The sequence below is a fragment of the Agelaius phoeniceus genome, chromosome 1 (genome assembly GCF_051311805.1).
Source record: "Agelaius phoeniceus isolate bAgePho1 chromosome 1, bAgePho1.hap1, whole genome shotgun sequence".
Classification (NCBI taxonomy): Eukaryota; Metazoa; Chordata; class Aves; order Passeriformes; family Icteridae; genus Agelaius; species Agelaius phoeniceus.
The window spans coordinates 156,407,621-156,423,483 of record NC_135265.1 but is presented as its reverse complement, the minus strand read 5'-3'; the positions used below and the strand labels follow the sequence as shown (position 1 = coordinate 156,423,483).

General features: G+C 46.9%; 1 protein-coding gene across 1 annotated transcript; it reads left to right on the top strand.

Moving 5' to 3' along the window:
• Positions 1-412: 412 nt before the first annotated feature.
• Positions 413-15,821, top strand: MAPK15 (mitogen-activated protein kinase 15). The gene is made up of 13 exons (XM_054650370.2): positions 413-560; positions 3,912-4,010; positions 4,272-4,301; positions 6,359-6,449; positions 6,582-6,712; positions 7,815-7,978; positions 9,508-9,647; positions 10,055-10,112; positions 10,886-11,023; positions 11,244-11,349; positions 11,764-12,055; positions 12,306-12,448; positions 13,863-15,821. Exons 1-13 carry the CDS (start codon positions 435-437, stop codon positions 14,067-14,069), a joined length of 1,725 nt encoding a protein of 574 aa, XP_054506345.2. The 5' UTR covers positions 413-434; the 3' UTR covers positions 14,070-15,821.
• The last annotated feature ends 42 nt before the right edge of the window (positions 15,822-15,863 follow it).

The following is a 15,863-nucleotide window of genomic DNA, read 5'->3' as shown; positions in this document are numbered from 1 at the left end:
TCCTCTCCTCTCCTCTCCTCTCCTCTCCTCTCCTCTCCTCTCCTCTCCTCTCCTCTCCTCTCCTCTCCTCTCCTCTCCTCTCCTCTCCTCTCCTCTCCTCTCCTCTCCTCTCCTCTCCTCTCCTCTCCTCTCCTCTCCTCTCCTCTCCTCTCCTCCCTCTCCTCTCCTCTCCTCTCCTCTCCTCTCCTCTCCTCTCCTCTCCCCTCCCCTCCCCTCCCCTCCCCTCCCCTCCCCTCCCCTCTCCTTCCCCTCCCCTCTCCCCGCTCCTTCTCCTCCCTTAGGGCCCAGTCTCACGGCGCTCCCTGGCGGCCCCCGCGCCTTCTCCTCCCTCAGAGCCCGGTCTCACGGCGCCCCCTGGCGGCTCCCGCGCCTTCTCCGCCCTCAGAGCCCGGTCTCACGGCGCCCCCTGGCGGGCCCCGGCGTGTTCAGTGCGCATGCGCGGTGAGCGAGGCCGTTGCCATAGCAGCGGGAGCCAACAGGGAGGCGCCGCCATGAGCCCGCCCGAGGTGGAGCCGCTCGTGTGCCGCAAATACGAGATTAAAAGGCGCCTGGGCAAGGGGGTGAGTGCCTGGAGGGGGCTGGCCTGGGGGAGCCGGTGTGGCCTGAGAGAGCCGGAGTGGCCGGGGAGAGCTGGGGTGGTCGCGGGAGCTCGGAGGGCCCGTGAGAGCTCAGGGGGCCCGTGTGGAATTCAGGGCACCGTGAGGGCTCCAGGCGGCCCGAGGGAGCTGAGGGGATGTTTGGGAGTTCAGGCGCCCGTGGGAGCTCTGTCTGTCGCTCAGGGCTCTGTGGAAGCTCCAGGTGACCCAGGGGAACTACGGGGGACTGTAAAAAGTAAATAGTGAAATAGATCTGAGTCTCAAAGTACATTCTCTCTATGCCTGCCAAATCCTTCTACGTTTACTTGTAACCTCATCACTTCAGATCATGCTGCATCAAGTCATATCTTCTCCATAAAATGTATTTTTAAACTTAAGCCAATGGCAATTTCTAAGATACGTCTCCTCAGACAGTCTCTAAACCCTCCCGAGTTATCTGCTTTACTATTCTGGCAGGTCTTTGCTATCATTTACTTGAATTGATACGAGTATTTAAGTATTTCCCTCATTATGTTCACAGAGTCAAGGAGTCACTGAGGTGGAAAAGCCCTCTGAGCCTGTGGAGTCCAGCTGCTCCCCCAGCGGTGCCAAGGCCACCACTGACCCCTGTCCCCCAGTGCCATTAAATTTGTTAAATTCCCCAGGGATGAGGACCCCCCCTCTGCCCTGAGGCAGTCTGTGCCAGGGCTGCACAGCCCTTTGCAGAAAAGTTTTTTTCAGTATCCAACCTAAACCTCCCCTGGCACAACTCGAGGCTGTTCTGCAGTTGCCAGCAGGATAGTTCTGTACCCCTTACCTGAGGTACTTTCTACAACTGTTTGTACTGCCTGGTGGGGGGGAAGGATCACACATGTTACTGAGAAGCCTTCTGGATGTCCTTACATGAGTTTTTAATCACTAGGATCATACATTGCTGCTCTTTTGCTTTGTACAAGTATTTAAACAGTAAATGGGCATTTCTGAGCAGGATGTGATCCCTTTGTGTAAAGGTAAAGCAGCTCTACACCTAGACTGTATGGCCTAAAATGAAAAAAATACACATACACATCTATGGCCTAAAATGAAAAAAAAGGGATCTGTACCACAAGTGAGACGGAGTAATCATCATTTGCAAGGATGACAGTCATTTAGAATAGGGAAAACTCAAGTAGAAGTTCCTGTTCCCTTAACAGACAACACAGGTTTTAATTGAAAAAAAGGTTTAGTGTTGGACCTGACAGTGGTGAGTTAGTGGTTGGACCCTGTGGTTTTGGAGGGCTTTTCCAACCTCAGCAATTCTGGGATGCTGTCACTTCAGACTTGGTAAAAAGTCTCTCTCTGTCCTTCTTACCACCCCCCTTTCAGTTCTGAAAGAGCACAGTAAATTGTCCCTGCACTGAGCACCCCAGGTGTCCCAGCCTGGCTGCAGAGCAGAGCATCTCCATGGCCCTTCTCTGCAGCTGCTCAAACTCCTCTGTGTCCTTCTTGTACTGAGCAGCTCCAGGCTGGATGCAGTGCTCCAGCTGGGAATCTCACCAAAGTCAAATGTGGGGAATGATCTCTCTCGACCTGCCAGCCACACCATGGCTGGAATGAGCCAGGTGCCATTGGCCTCTTGCCACCTGGACACACCTGGGCTCATGTTCAGCCCCTGTCACCAGCACCACCAGGTCCTTTCCAGCTTCCTAGCCACTCTGGGAAGTGGAAAACACACACTCCTTCTGCTCAGCTCCCAAGCTTGGCATGTTTTATGGGGTTGTTGTGACCCAAGACCCAGATCCTGGCCCTATTGACCTATGGACCACTGGCCTGGGCCTATCCATCCCATCCCGTCCCGTCCCATTCTCCCATCCCATTATCCCATCCCATTCTCCCATCCCATTCTCCCATCCCATTCTCCCATCCCATCCCATTATCCCATCCATCCCATCCCATTATCCCATCCCATTATCCCATCCCATTATCCCATCCCATCCCATTATCCCATCCCATTATCCCATCCCATTATCCCATCCCATTATCCCATCCCATCCCATTGTCCCATCCCATCCCATTATCCCATCCATCCCATCCCATTATCCCATCCTATTATCCCATCCCATCCCATTATCCCATCCCATTATCCCATCCCATTATCCCATCCCATCCCATTGTCCCATCCCATGCGCAGCTTCTTGGGGCAGCTGGTGCCAGGGCCTCACCACCCTCACAGGGAAGGATTTTTTCCCAAATCCCATCTAAACCCTGCCCTCTGGCTGTGGGAAGCCCTTCCAAGTTGTGTTGTCCCTCCAGGCCCTTGTCCATCGTTCCTCCTGAGCTCTCTTGGAGCCCTTTCAGTCGCTGGAAGGAGCTCTAAAGTCTCCCTGCAGCCTTCTCTTCTCCAGGCTGCACAACCCCAACCTGTTGGGAAGGATGAAAGTTTGACAAGGAAGCCTCACTGATATGGATGCTTTGCAGAAAGATTTTTAAATGTTGAGTCTGATGAAGGAATAGAGATGGAAGCAATTTTTGAATAGAAGAAAAGAATTGCTGAGCCATCTTATTAGCTAACCAAGGAGGCAGAGGGTGTGTTAGTTAGAAGGGGTTTTATGCCTTAGAGCAAAGGATAAACCCACCTCAAACAAGAAGATGTTTTTACCAAGCAGAAAGAGAGCACAGGCAAACAAATCAGCAAATGTTGCAAGTAGAAAAAAGGTCTCAGAATTTTCCACTGCAAGAAAACTGAAAAACAACTTCTAGCTTAAACTGTAATGTACCAACTTCTAGTGATTGGAGAATAGTAACATGAATATGGTAATCATGGTAGTTATGATAGGCTATAGATAATAGTTAAGGTATGGATTGGTTCTACTGTATTAAGATGCTCAGCAAAGAAAAGCATAGAATGCATTGTAACCAAGAGAAAAGTATAGAATGCAATGTAACCTAAACCAAAGGGTCTCCAGGCCTGCCTGCAGCTGGAGCTGACATCTGTAGGCACAGCTCTGTCACCCACGACCCTGGCCTGCTGTAACCTCTTGGATCGAATAAACTGCATTTTGGATACGATAAACTGCATTTTGGATACAATAAACTGCATTTTGGATACAATAAACTGCATTTGGATACAATAAACTGCATTTCGGAGAGCTGCCTGGAGTCCCATTTCCCTCATTTCGGCTCTTACACCAACCCTCTCAGTGTCTCCTGAGTCTGTCTCCTTGGCCTGATCTCTGTCCTCCACGTGGCTCCCGCCAGCCCTGCTCCCGTCCATCCCTGAGCCCGTCCCGGTGCCGCTGCAGGCCCGGGCTGGGTGCAGGTGCCAGCCCTGGGCTCACCTGTGCTGCTTCTCCGCAGGCCTACGGCATCGTCTGGAGAGCCACCGACCGCCAGACAGGAGAAACAGTTGCTGTTAAAAAGATTTTTGATGCTTTCAGGAACAGAACAGATGCTCAGGTGAGAAATTACTGTCCTGGTGTGTTCTGAGACGTGGTGGGATTCCATAGGTATTTTCAGGACTTTTGTCTCTGGAAGATGATAATTATGCACATAACAATACAGTCTGCAGCTGTATTGGGATAAAACAAGTAATAAATATCAAGCTTTGTGTATCATGGCATGTATAAAAGAGGAGCAGATTTAACCCTGTCATTGAACTGCATCTCTGTTCTGCTGTTCTCTTGAGGTGATGATAAACTGTTTTTTCTTTATTTCTAGAGAACATTTCGAGAGATTATGTTCCTGCAGGTAATGTCCATGTTCCCCCTCCTCTCTGATTTTTTTGTTATCTATGATGTCTAAGTATTTTCTTCCCACTGTTTTCCAAAATGCAGCAGTCATTGATTAGTGTTGATAAGTCTTTAATTTCTTTTCTACACCATCTTGGCAAAGAGCCTTTCAGGGTGAACCCACCTGAATAAAACACTGTCCATTTGGGCTTGTTTTTACTCTTTCCCCATTTTTAGCAATGTGTCTGCTGCACAGCACATCAGCACCTTCTGTCACTTATTGCTCCTTTGTGGATAGAAACTATTATCTCTGACATTTTAGCTGCTGTGATTGGAGGATGGCTGGGGTGGGAGAGGGATTTACACTCCAAAATTGTTTTTCTTCATTATGCTGTAAGCAATTTAATCACTTAAAATAACCTAACCAAAAGAAAAAGGGAAGTTCTGCAGGGAATAACTTAAGACTACTCTTGTTTTGATATAATTGATTTTATCAGTGGCATTCCAGTTATCTGTCCACTCCTCCTTAGACTTACCATGTAGAAAGATCAATATTTTGGAATAATTTTGTTATAAATTGTGATTTTCTAAGGATGCAAGTGAGGCAGGGCTCATAGAAGAGGTATTTCCTAAGACTGCCAAGTTTAAGTAGGAAAGATATTTTTGTTTTAACTTTTTAGTCATTCTTGAAGCCTGAAATAGAAGCTGAAAACTTTAAAGCTAAAAATATAAACAGTTCCTTAGAAATGAACTACCTTAGAAGTTTGATCATCTCTGAAGGTGCAGCACTCCTGGAATGGGTGGATGGAGTGGGAGCAGGGGAAAAAAGGACATTTCTTCTGAAGGAAAGGAGTCACTTGGCAGAGGAGGGCAGGGAGAGGGAAGTTAATGTGCTGCTCAGCCCATACTTCCATAACTTCTGGTGCTCAATAGACTTTAAGAATTTTAGTTTCCCCTACTATTTTAAAGGTATCTTGAGGTTCAAGACTGAGGGCTCAGAAAGGAAAAGATGTGAAAAATACTCTGTTATTCATAACTTCATGTTTGTCTTAATTTGTTTGTCTGTGCACAATAATTGTTTTGTTCAATCTTGATGTTGATCACGAGGTCATTTGATGGACTAGGTTATTGTTTTATGTTGTGTATGTCAATTATTCTAATTGAGAAGTTGCTGTAGAGTCTGGGGTGTGAATGATTCTCTGATGCTCTGGTCATTGCTTGCAGCTTTTGTGTTTGCTGTTCAGTTGTGGCTTACGGGTGTATTTTAGGCCAATTTTAGAATGTCATTTTGGTAGGTATATTAGTAGCATTATTATTCTTTAAGCAAAGATTAATAGAACTGGCCCTGACAAGGTTTTTTTTCAAGGTAATGTGGTTTTTTAGTACAGACTGAAGTTTTGTCATGACTTTCTGTTATCAGTTCCAGGGCAAGGCAGTGTGAGACAGTGGAATTTTCCTTCTGAAATAGCACTCAAGTAACACTGTCCAGATTTAGCTGCAACTCTAGAACAATACCCCCTTTTGGGTAAAAACCTTCTTTAGATCATTTGGATGGGTATTGTGGCTATGCTCAGAATGAAAACAAAGTGTGTGATGGGCTGGCTGTGTCTCACTGCCTTGTGAGAGATTTCACTTTGGGAGCTTTCCTGGATGTTACACATTATAAAATGTCACAGTCTTATGAAGTGTTTACAGTGTCCCTGGCTGCACAGAAGTGGGAGATAAAAACTGTTAAAGCTGGGGATGAACTTAAGGATCCCATGATGTCAGTCATGGGAAATGTCAGTCTGTCAAATGTCAGTCATGGGAAATGTCAATGTCAGTCTGCAGAAATGTGAGGATGGCCTCCACCTGCAGTGTGGTACCTGTGTTCAGGTATCTCTGTCTGATCTCCAAGCAGTCAGTTCCTCAGTGCAGCCTGTGAGTGTCTGAGCCAGCCCTCAGATCGACATGTTCTGATTGGTTGGGGTTTTAACTATCAATGTTGATGACAGCTATGATCTATTTTCATGCCACAATAATTCTAATTCACAATAAAACGTATGATTTTGACAGCTGAGTCTCTTCCCTGTGCAGGAATTTGGAGAACATCCAAATATCATCAAGCTGCTCGATGTTATCCCAGCAGAGAATGACAAGGACATCTACCTCATCTTCGAGTCCATGGGTGAGACTCAGCACTGCAGCAGCCAGACAGACCCAGCCTCTCTTAGGAGTTATCTTTGTTATCACTTTGATAGTGAATGCTCATGATACTATTGATATTTACTGATGTCAATATATTACTGGTGTATTACAGAGACTGATTTACATGCTGTGATTAAGAAGGGGGATTTGCTGAAAGACATCCACAAGTGTTACATTCTCTACCAACTCCTGAAGGCAACTAAATTCATCCACTCAGGGAATGTTATTCACAGGGATCAGAAGGTACATTTCAGTCATGGTCTGTATTCTTCACTCCAGTTTTCTGATGAGCACTAAATAAAATCATAGATTGATTTGGGATGGGAAGGACCTTCAAAGCCCATCCGTTCCCACCCCCTGCCATTGACAGGGCCACCTTCCACTATCCCAGGTTGCTCCAAGCCCTGTCCAGCTTTGGACAGTGCCAGGGATGGGGCAGCCACAGCTTCCCTGGACAACCTGTGCCTGGGCCTCACTGCTCTTACAGGGCAGAATTCCTTCCCAATATCCCATCTAACCCTGTCCTGTGCCAGTTCCCAATATCCCATCTTACTCTGCCCTGTGCCAGTTCCCAATATCCCATCTAACCCTGTCCTGTGCCAGTTCCCAATATCCCATCTAACCCTGCCCTGTGCCAGTTCCCAATATCCCATCTAACCCTGCCCTGTGCCAGTTCCCAGTATCCCATCTAACCCTGCCCTGTGCCAGTTCCCAATATCCCATCTAACCCTGCCCTGTGCCAGTTCCCAATATCCCATCTAACCCTGCCCTGTGCCAGTTCCCAATATCCCATCTAACCCTGTCCTGTGCCAGTTCCCAATATCCCATCTAACCCTGCCGTGTGCCAGTTCCCAATATCCCATCTTACTCTGTCCTGTGCCAGTTCCCAATATCCCATCTTACTCTGCCCTGTGCCAGTTCCCAATATCCCATCTAACCCTGCCCTGTGCCAGTTCCCAATATCCCATCAAACCCTGTCCTGTGCCAGTTCCCAATATCCCATCTAACCCTGCCGTGTGCCAGTTCCCAATATCCCATCTAACCCTGCCGTGTGCCAGTTCCCAATATCCCATCTTACTCTGCCCTGTGCCAGTGGGGAGCCATTCCCCTCTGTGCTGTCCAGGCTGTTTTCAAAGTCCCTCTCGAGCTCTCTTGGCACCCCTTGAGGCACTTGAAGGGGCTCTAAGGTCTCCCCTGGAGCCTTTTCTCCCCATAGCCCCAGCTGTCCCAGCCTGTGTCCATAGGGGAAGTATGAAGAAATGTTCAAGTATGAGACCAGTAAAAGAACTTGATAATTGCTATTGAGAAGGTACAAGGCTGATGGGTTGTGCTGTGTCCCCTGCAGCCCTCCAACGTGCTGCTGGATGCCCAGTGCCGGGTGAAGCTCTGTGACTTCGGGCTGGCGCGCTCGCTGTGCCAGCGGGGGGAGCCCCGGCCCGGCCCCGCGCTCACCGAGTACGTGGCCACGCGCTGGTACCGAGCGCCCGAGATCCTGCTGGCCTCCCGCCGGTGAGTCACCGAGGGCAGCCTGGCCCTGCACCGCTCGCACGTCTCTTTGTCTAAAAGCCTTCAGTCTTGCCTTTGTCAGTGTCCCCAGATGCCGTGTCACGTCAGCAGTCTGTTCTCTCAGTGTACAGTACAACTTCTGCAACACAAAAACCTCTTAACATGGACATGTCCTTCCTGTTGTGAAGAACGCCAATCACTTGTTTTTAAAATTTTAAAAGTTTAATAGTAATAAAATGGTTATAAAAATAGTAATATAATTAGAGTAATAATAATTTGGACAATTTGGATTAGGACAATATGAGACAATAGAGACAAAGAGTTACGGACATCCTGGTACCTCTTTCTGGGCTGCACGAGCCCGAAAAAGGACCCACGTTAACAGAGGATTAACCCTTAAAAACAATAGCCCGTTGCATATTCATACACTTCATACATAATGCATAAATTCCATTCAAACACAGGATTCTGTCTGGTCAGTGCCAGCTTCTTCCTTCTAATCTTAACAGTGCCTTTGAGGCAGGAAGAAGTTAGTTTCTTCTGATAAGAGGGCAATAAATTCTTTTTCTTTGAAAGATTTAGGTGTCCTGTGGCTGCTATTTGGTGCGAGTGCCTCATTCCTTTCTTAAAAAATCCCACTAACATCGTTTCTATTTTAACTGCAAAAATAACCTTTTAATTACAAGACTACATTTATTATTAAAATGTTAATACAGCACTACTAATCAATACACCAAAATACATATGGTAAATATCTGTGTAGAGCCATGTAATATGCACTTTTCACACTGTGTTCTTAGAGTGTCAGTGGACATACACGAGCAGCTCATCTGCTTGTCACCCTTTCTCCCTCCAGATCTAAGTCTTCTCCCTTAAACCCACAACTTTCCAACATCTGCTTGAGAATGTGAATCCTCTTTTCCAAATTGAAGCAGTGTTTTTTGATAGATTTTCATGAAATATTCCCTAATCATATTTTAAACCAGCTGCTTGCTTGTTGGGCTTAGTCCTTTAAAAATTAAATATGAAAAACTAGAAAAGTCAATAAATAGATGCAGGGTATTAGCCCATATTTTAAATGTGGGTATTTTGCAAACTGTCCTATACCCACTGTTTGGCATTTACTTTGCTTAAAAATGTAATTCTTAAGTAATTGTAACTACATTATACGTGCATTATGACCAAAGAACAATGTGCATCTTCATTCTTGGTCATATGAAAAGGGTGTAATACCTTGTTCTGGCATTACCTTTAATATTTTACCTTGTTCTAGCATTTCCCTGTAATGTACTTCCTTTTATGGTTTCTTAGACTAGACTTTGAGTAGGATAAATCTCCTTTCTGTTTCATGCTTGCCAGTGTCATGATTCCCAAATGTTATTCAATTTATAGTTCAATCCTGTGAGCATTTATATTTGAGAAGTCACCAAGCACGCTTTCTAGCAAATAAATCAATTCAGGTGATGTGAATACCAGGTAGAGGAAAATATTTGCTTGATTTAATCCTACCTCTGTTCTGTTCCTGTTGGTAGTTACACTAAGGGTGTGGACATGTGGAGCATTGGCTGTATTCTTGGAGAGATGCTGCTTGGAAAGCCTCTTTTTCCTGGAACATCAACAATGAACCAGATAGAGCAGATCCTGAGGGTCATCCCTGCTCCATCCCCAGAAGGTAGGACCCTGCTGTGGGGAAAGGGATCTAGAGAAGGGGCTCAGTGGAAGAAAGCAGCCTGGCTGGGTCAGGGAAGGAGGTACCTCATTCATTCTGGCACCTTTCCAAAGGAATTAAAATCCTCATCTTGAATGTCAGTGTTAGAGAAAACTCAGAAATTCAGATATGGTGCTCTGCATCTCTTGCTGTGAGAATGGAAGTTTATGAAGTCTATGATTAATAAACAGGAATTCAAAAATCAGTTTAGAAAATTCGTAAGTAAGTATTCCATCCCCTTCCATAGATCTCCGACTGAGTTCTGTGTGGATAATTTCCTATGTTAATATCAAATATTGGCTTTCCTTCATAAACTATGCAGCTCTGCTAATCCTCATCTTGGCAGTAACAGTATGTTTTAATTCTTGCAGATATTTTGGCTCTGCAGTCAGAGTACAAGGCCTCAGTTATTAAGCACATGAGTTCCAGGTAAGCCTGAGGTGTTTGTGGGTCTCAGATCATCTAATGTAGGACCCTGGAGTCACGGAACCACAGAGCAGTTTGGGTGGGAAGGGACCTCAAGTCTCACCTCATTCCACCCCCTGACATGGACAGGGACACCTTTCACTAGACCAGGCTGCTCTGAGCCCCATCCAACCTGGGCTTCCAGGGATGGGGCAGCCACAGCTTCTCCAGGAAACCATTCCAGTCCCTCAGTACCCTCACAAGCAATAATTCCTTCCCAATACCCCATCTAACCCTGCCCTCTGGCACTGGGAAGCCCTTCCCACTTGTGCTGTCACTCCACACCCTTGTTGAAAGTCCCTCTCCAGCTGCCTTTGAGCCTCTTACAGACTGGAAGGGGCTCTAAGTTGTCTCCTTAAATAAAAATTATTTTAAATATGAGTAAGATTTGGTGCTTAAAACGGATTTTTTTCAAGATACTTTCTTCTTCATTATGTTCACAATTGTATTTAGGATTTCAAAATCCAAAACCAGATTTTTAAATTTTATCTTCTCTGTAAATTACAGAGAAGTATGTTTCTATAATCTCACTTCTAGATTTGCAGGATCATGGGGCTGGGAAGTGATGAGCTTTAAGGTTCCTTCCTGGCCAAACCATGTTAGGATTCAGTGATTATGGCACACGTGGTGAGTGAACTTGTGCCTGGTGTCACCTTGGTGTGATCCTGGAGCTGTCATTCCTGCCTTCTCTGGAAATTAGACACTGGGAGCTTGTATCATTTTCTTCTGACTTCTAGGCAGCGAGTAGCATTTGAGGAGATTTTCCCATCCTCCACTCCACTGCCTGCCTTGGATCTGCTGAAGAAACTTCTGGTCTTTAACCCTGACAAGCGGCTGACGGCAGAGGAGGCTCTGCAGCATCCTTATGTGAGCAGGTGAGAGTGACACCAGTGTGCAGCTTCCCCTGGTGTCTTCTGAGACATTACAAACCTGCTCTTGGCACAAATTTTCTTTAAATGCATTACAGAAAAAATGGCAAAGCTAATTCTTTATTTTCTCCAACCCTGTTTACATGAGATTGTTTAACAATCCTGTTTAAATTTTAATACTCTGTTTCCAGTCAGTGAATTACATGATGTGTTCTCATTCCCTCAGATTCCATTGTCCTGCCAGGGAGCCCTCTTTGGATTTTGATGTGATCCTTCCTTTGGGTGACGATGTCCAGCTGTCTGTGGCAGAATATAGAAATAAATTATATGAGGTACTTTCATGCTGCTTTCCCAAATCCTAACCCTCCAGGTAGCCTGCCATTCCTGCACACACTTAACAAATTCTGTCATTGTCTTGTCTCTGTGTTCCCCTGGGTTTTCTGTACCTGGTGGCACAGTTACACCTGGGTGTTTGATCAGTTCCATACTGTCCTAATCTTTGAGAGACTTTTACATGTAAAATTCCCACAGGGCAAATAAAAATCTCTGAAGCATGATGTTTGAGAAAGATTCACAGAATGGTTTGGGTTGAAAGGTACTTTAAAGATCATCTAGTTCTGAAATTATACTTGTTACTTAGCCTGTAAAATAAATTGCAGATATTCATAAGTATTCTTCTTTATTTTGATGTTTTATTTTTCTGCTGTATTGCTGTGTTAAGTCCAACTATCTTTTCTGTTCTGCAGATGATCCTTGAAAAGAAGTCAAAGAGCCTTCCAAAGGAGCCAGGGCAGAGAGAAAACATTCAGCTGAGCCAGTCTGAGTGCAGCACAGCTCTGCCAGGTGTCAGCTCAGAGGCTGCACCCACCAGGAAAGGGCAGCAAGAGCCAGCACCCCCTCTGCTAAACCCTCCACATGTGCACCCCGGAGCCACAGCTGGGGCCCAGCCAGCAGGGGCCAGCCAGAGCAAGGATTTGGGGCAGAGATCACAGATGAGTGTGATGATGTACAACCCCATCACACACACCACTGTGCAGAGTGGGTACCACCCTCCTGCACCGGGGTGTGACCCACCTTGGGTGTTGCTGTGGGGAAGGGAGCCTGAGTGCTGTAAAATAAATGAAGGGAATTTGCATGGTAAAATGAGGGGCTGGGAGTGTGGGAGGGAAATGACATGAGAACAAAGCATTGGTGAATGAGTGTTGACTACGGGACTGTCCCTGCCTCAGTCAATGTGTTCTGTGTTCTTCTGATTTTCCTACTTTCTCTCATGTTTTTCCTTCTGCAGGAAATGCAAATCCTGGTGCTGGGATCAGGAACTGTTCTGCACCACCTCAACAGTCCAGAATCTCCAACAATGAGAAACTAGGGAGACAAATCACATGGCCAAACACTCGGCTCTCTCCTACAAGTGTGCAGAACCTTTACAATGTGAGTAGCTTAACTTCCAGCCCTTACCTGTGGTAGCCTGGGTCACAGCAACCCCCCAGAGTGGCTGGAAAGCTGGAAAAGGTCACCTGTTGGTGCTAATGACAGCAGCTGAACATGAGCCCAGGTGTGCCAAGGTGGGCAAGAGGCCAGTGGCACCTGGCTTGTGGCAGCCACGGTGTGGCCAGACACCCAGGGCAGTGACCATGCCCTTGCTGGGCACTGCTGAGGGACCTCCAGCCCTGGGGGCAACTTTGGGCTCTTCACAACAAGAAAGGAGGGGCCCCACTGAGGGGCTGGAGTGTGTCCAGAGAAGGGAACAGAGCTGGGGGGAACAGAGCTGCTGGAGCTGCAGCAGCAGCTGTGGAGAGAAGGAGGCACAGGAAGGACCTTCTCACTCTCTGCAGCTCCCTGACAGGAGGGTGCAGCCAGGTGGGGTCAGGGTCTGCTCAGGAAACAGTGATGGGATGAGAGGAAACGGCCTCAAGTGGTTCCAGGACAGGTTTAGTTGGATACTGGAAAAAAAACACCTGCAAAGTGCTGTGCAGCCCTGGCACAGATTCCTCAGGGCAGTGGTGGAGTCCCCATCCCTGGGAGGGTTTAACAGATTTAATGGCACTTGGGGACAGGGGTCAGTGGTGGCCTTGGCAGTGCTGGGGGAGCAGCTGGACTCAGTGGGCCCAGAGGGCTTTTCCAACCCTAGCAATTCTCTGATTTCATGATTCTGTGGATCTAAGGAGTTGCTCTTGCTGAGCTGTGAGGGTGTCAGTCCTGTCCTCTCTGCTCCTCCCTCTTCCCTGATTTTGGCCATGCTTCCTTGGGAAAGTCCTCCCCCTCACTGGCTTCTTGAATGACCTCTTGCTCCTGCTTTTTTCCTTCCTGAGCTGGCTGCTGACTGCTGGCACCTGCAGAGGTGATGGAGAAAGCTTGTGACAAAGGAAGAGTATGGAAGGACAGATTCACTGAATCACAGACTGCCTGGGTTGGAAAGGACCTAAAAACTCATCTGGTTCCATCCCTGCCATGGTCAGGAACAGCTTCCACTAGTCCAGGTTGTCAGAAACCTTCAACCATTTCCAGTAGCACACTTGTAGCCCACCTTTCAGCCCCTCTGATTTGGAATCCCTTCCAAAATGTTTTCAGAGAAAGAGAAGCCATTAATTCCCCAGGATGAGATTGTAGAGCATGCTGCACATGCAGGTGTAGACATGATCAATGCATTTGGAAGGATCTTTAGGGAATTCTGACCAATTTTCTGTGACAAGAGCAGAAGAGAGAGATCAGCCTACACATGCCCTGAGTTTGTGTTTGTTTCCTGAGAGAATAGTACTGACCAAGGCCAAACCTGTGTCTTATTTGCACTCCAGAAAGCTGACTCCAGCTTATTAACTTTTCTTGGCTTTTCTTTCTCACACAGAATCCCAGAAATTCTCAGTGTCCCAGCAAAGATGTTCGTCCCCTTCCGAAGCCCAGTAAAAAGATGTTCCAGATCACTGCAAATGTGGGAGCTGCAGGTGATCCAAGGGCATCCATGGGCAGCTACTCCCAGGCCTATGGAACCATCAGTAAATCTGCACTGCAGAGCCTTCCAATAGCAAAGGCCCCCAAGAACCCTGAGCAGTGACTGTGGGGATGTTGCATACAGGTGAAGTACAGCTCATCCCTCAGCCCCTGACAGGGCAAGAGCAGCAGGGGCGAGCACACCAGGAGGAAATGCTTTATTCACTGCTTAGGACAACGTCCTCCTCTCCTCTGGACAAGCTCATGGGAAAGGCAGTCCCACTCCTCTGCCTTCCATCTCAGCAGGCAAGGACACAGCATGTTTGCTCTCACACCCTGAGAACAGGGAATGCTGTCACTTCACACTCCTTGTTTGAATTACTGCAAAAACCACAGAAAACTGCATTGTTCTGATACTTGAGTGGTTTTTAGACATATTCAGGGCCCAGGGGAACCTCCTGAAGTTCAACAAGGCCTAGTGCAAGGCCAAGAAAATGCTCTGAAGGCTTGAGTCCTTCTGCTCTGGAGATAGGCTGGGAGAACTGGAAGTGTCCAGCCTGGAGGACAGAAGGCTCCAGGAACACCTCAGAGCCCCTTCCAGTGCCTAAAGGGGCTCCAGGAGAGCTGGAGAGAGACTCTGGACACGGGCCTGGAGTGACAGGACAAGGGGAATGGCTCCCACTGCCAGAGGACAGGGCTGGATGGGGTGTTGGGAAGAAATCCTTCCCTGTGAGGGTGTGAGGCCCTGGCACAGAGAGCCCAGAGCAGCTGGGGCTGCCCCTGGATCCCTGGCAGTGCCCAAGGCCAGGCTGGACAGGGCTTGGAGCAGCCTGGGACAGTGGGAGGTGTCCCTGCCATGGCAGGCAGGGGTTAGGACTGGGTGACCTTTAAAAGGTCCTTTTCAACCCATTCCAGGATTTTTCAGCAGTCTGCCTAAATGGTGGATATTTGTTTGAGCAGAACAGGTAACTGTTCTCTGAAGACCTAACTCTTCACAGATAACCTTACAGCCCTTCACTCATTTCTATGACTGTTCTAGGCTAGATGAACAAAATTTATTATGGTCTGGTTTTGTTAAAATCAAGTAGAAAAACATTTGAAATACAGGTGGGTTCTTCTATAATATTTAACAGCTTCTCTAGTATGTAATATTTTAATAATAAATCCTTTATATTGCACTGCAGAACCTTGTCTTTCAAGCAGCATTTGCTGTGTTGAGAGGGAAACTGCCTATTGGTAGGGCTGTCTTCTTCAATGAATAATTGGTCATTTTTATTGGTTTTGCTTTCAGAAAGCAATGTTTCATGAGATACTATTGCTGAGACATTGTAAGGTGTTGCCAGTCTACAGTGGGACTACAGGAAACTTGATATTCCTGCTTCAGTGATGATTTTGGATACATTTTCCTCATTAACTTGAAGCTCTTGTGTCCCTGAGGTTTTACTCTACCTGTGATGAATGATTGTTATTGCCCCCAGCTCTCTCAGCTGCTCCAGACCTGTCACCTCATGAACTCCACACTGCTTGGCCAAGGCAGGACTTCAGATGCTTATTTAAACTGAGACTCACCTGAAAAGGTCCCCTAAAGCCAAGCCCTTCTCCATCAACAGCACCTCAGGAGCTTTGAGCTCAGCCCCTAAAGCAGGTAATTCCCTTTGCACAAGGGAACAAACCAGACCCCGCAGGCTCAGGAACTGGTAAACACAAAAGCTGGAGAAGATCAGAACCACAGATTAGGCCAAAACTTAGATTACAACTATGTTTTGTATGTAAACCTTCAAAAAGGTGCCTCTTGTGTCTGATTCATTGTGAGATACAGAAAAAGTGTAACTGCACCTGAGAAAACACTGAGCTTTAAATACTTTTTTCCAGTTAATACCTGTGTGTGTCTGTCTGTATTTATTTTTTCTGGCCCAAA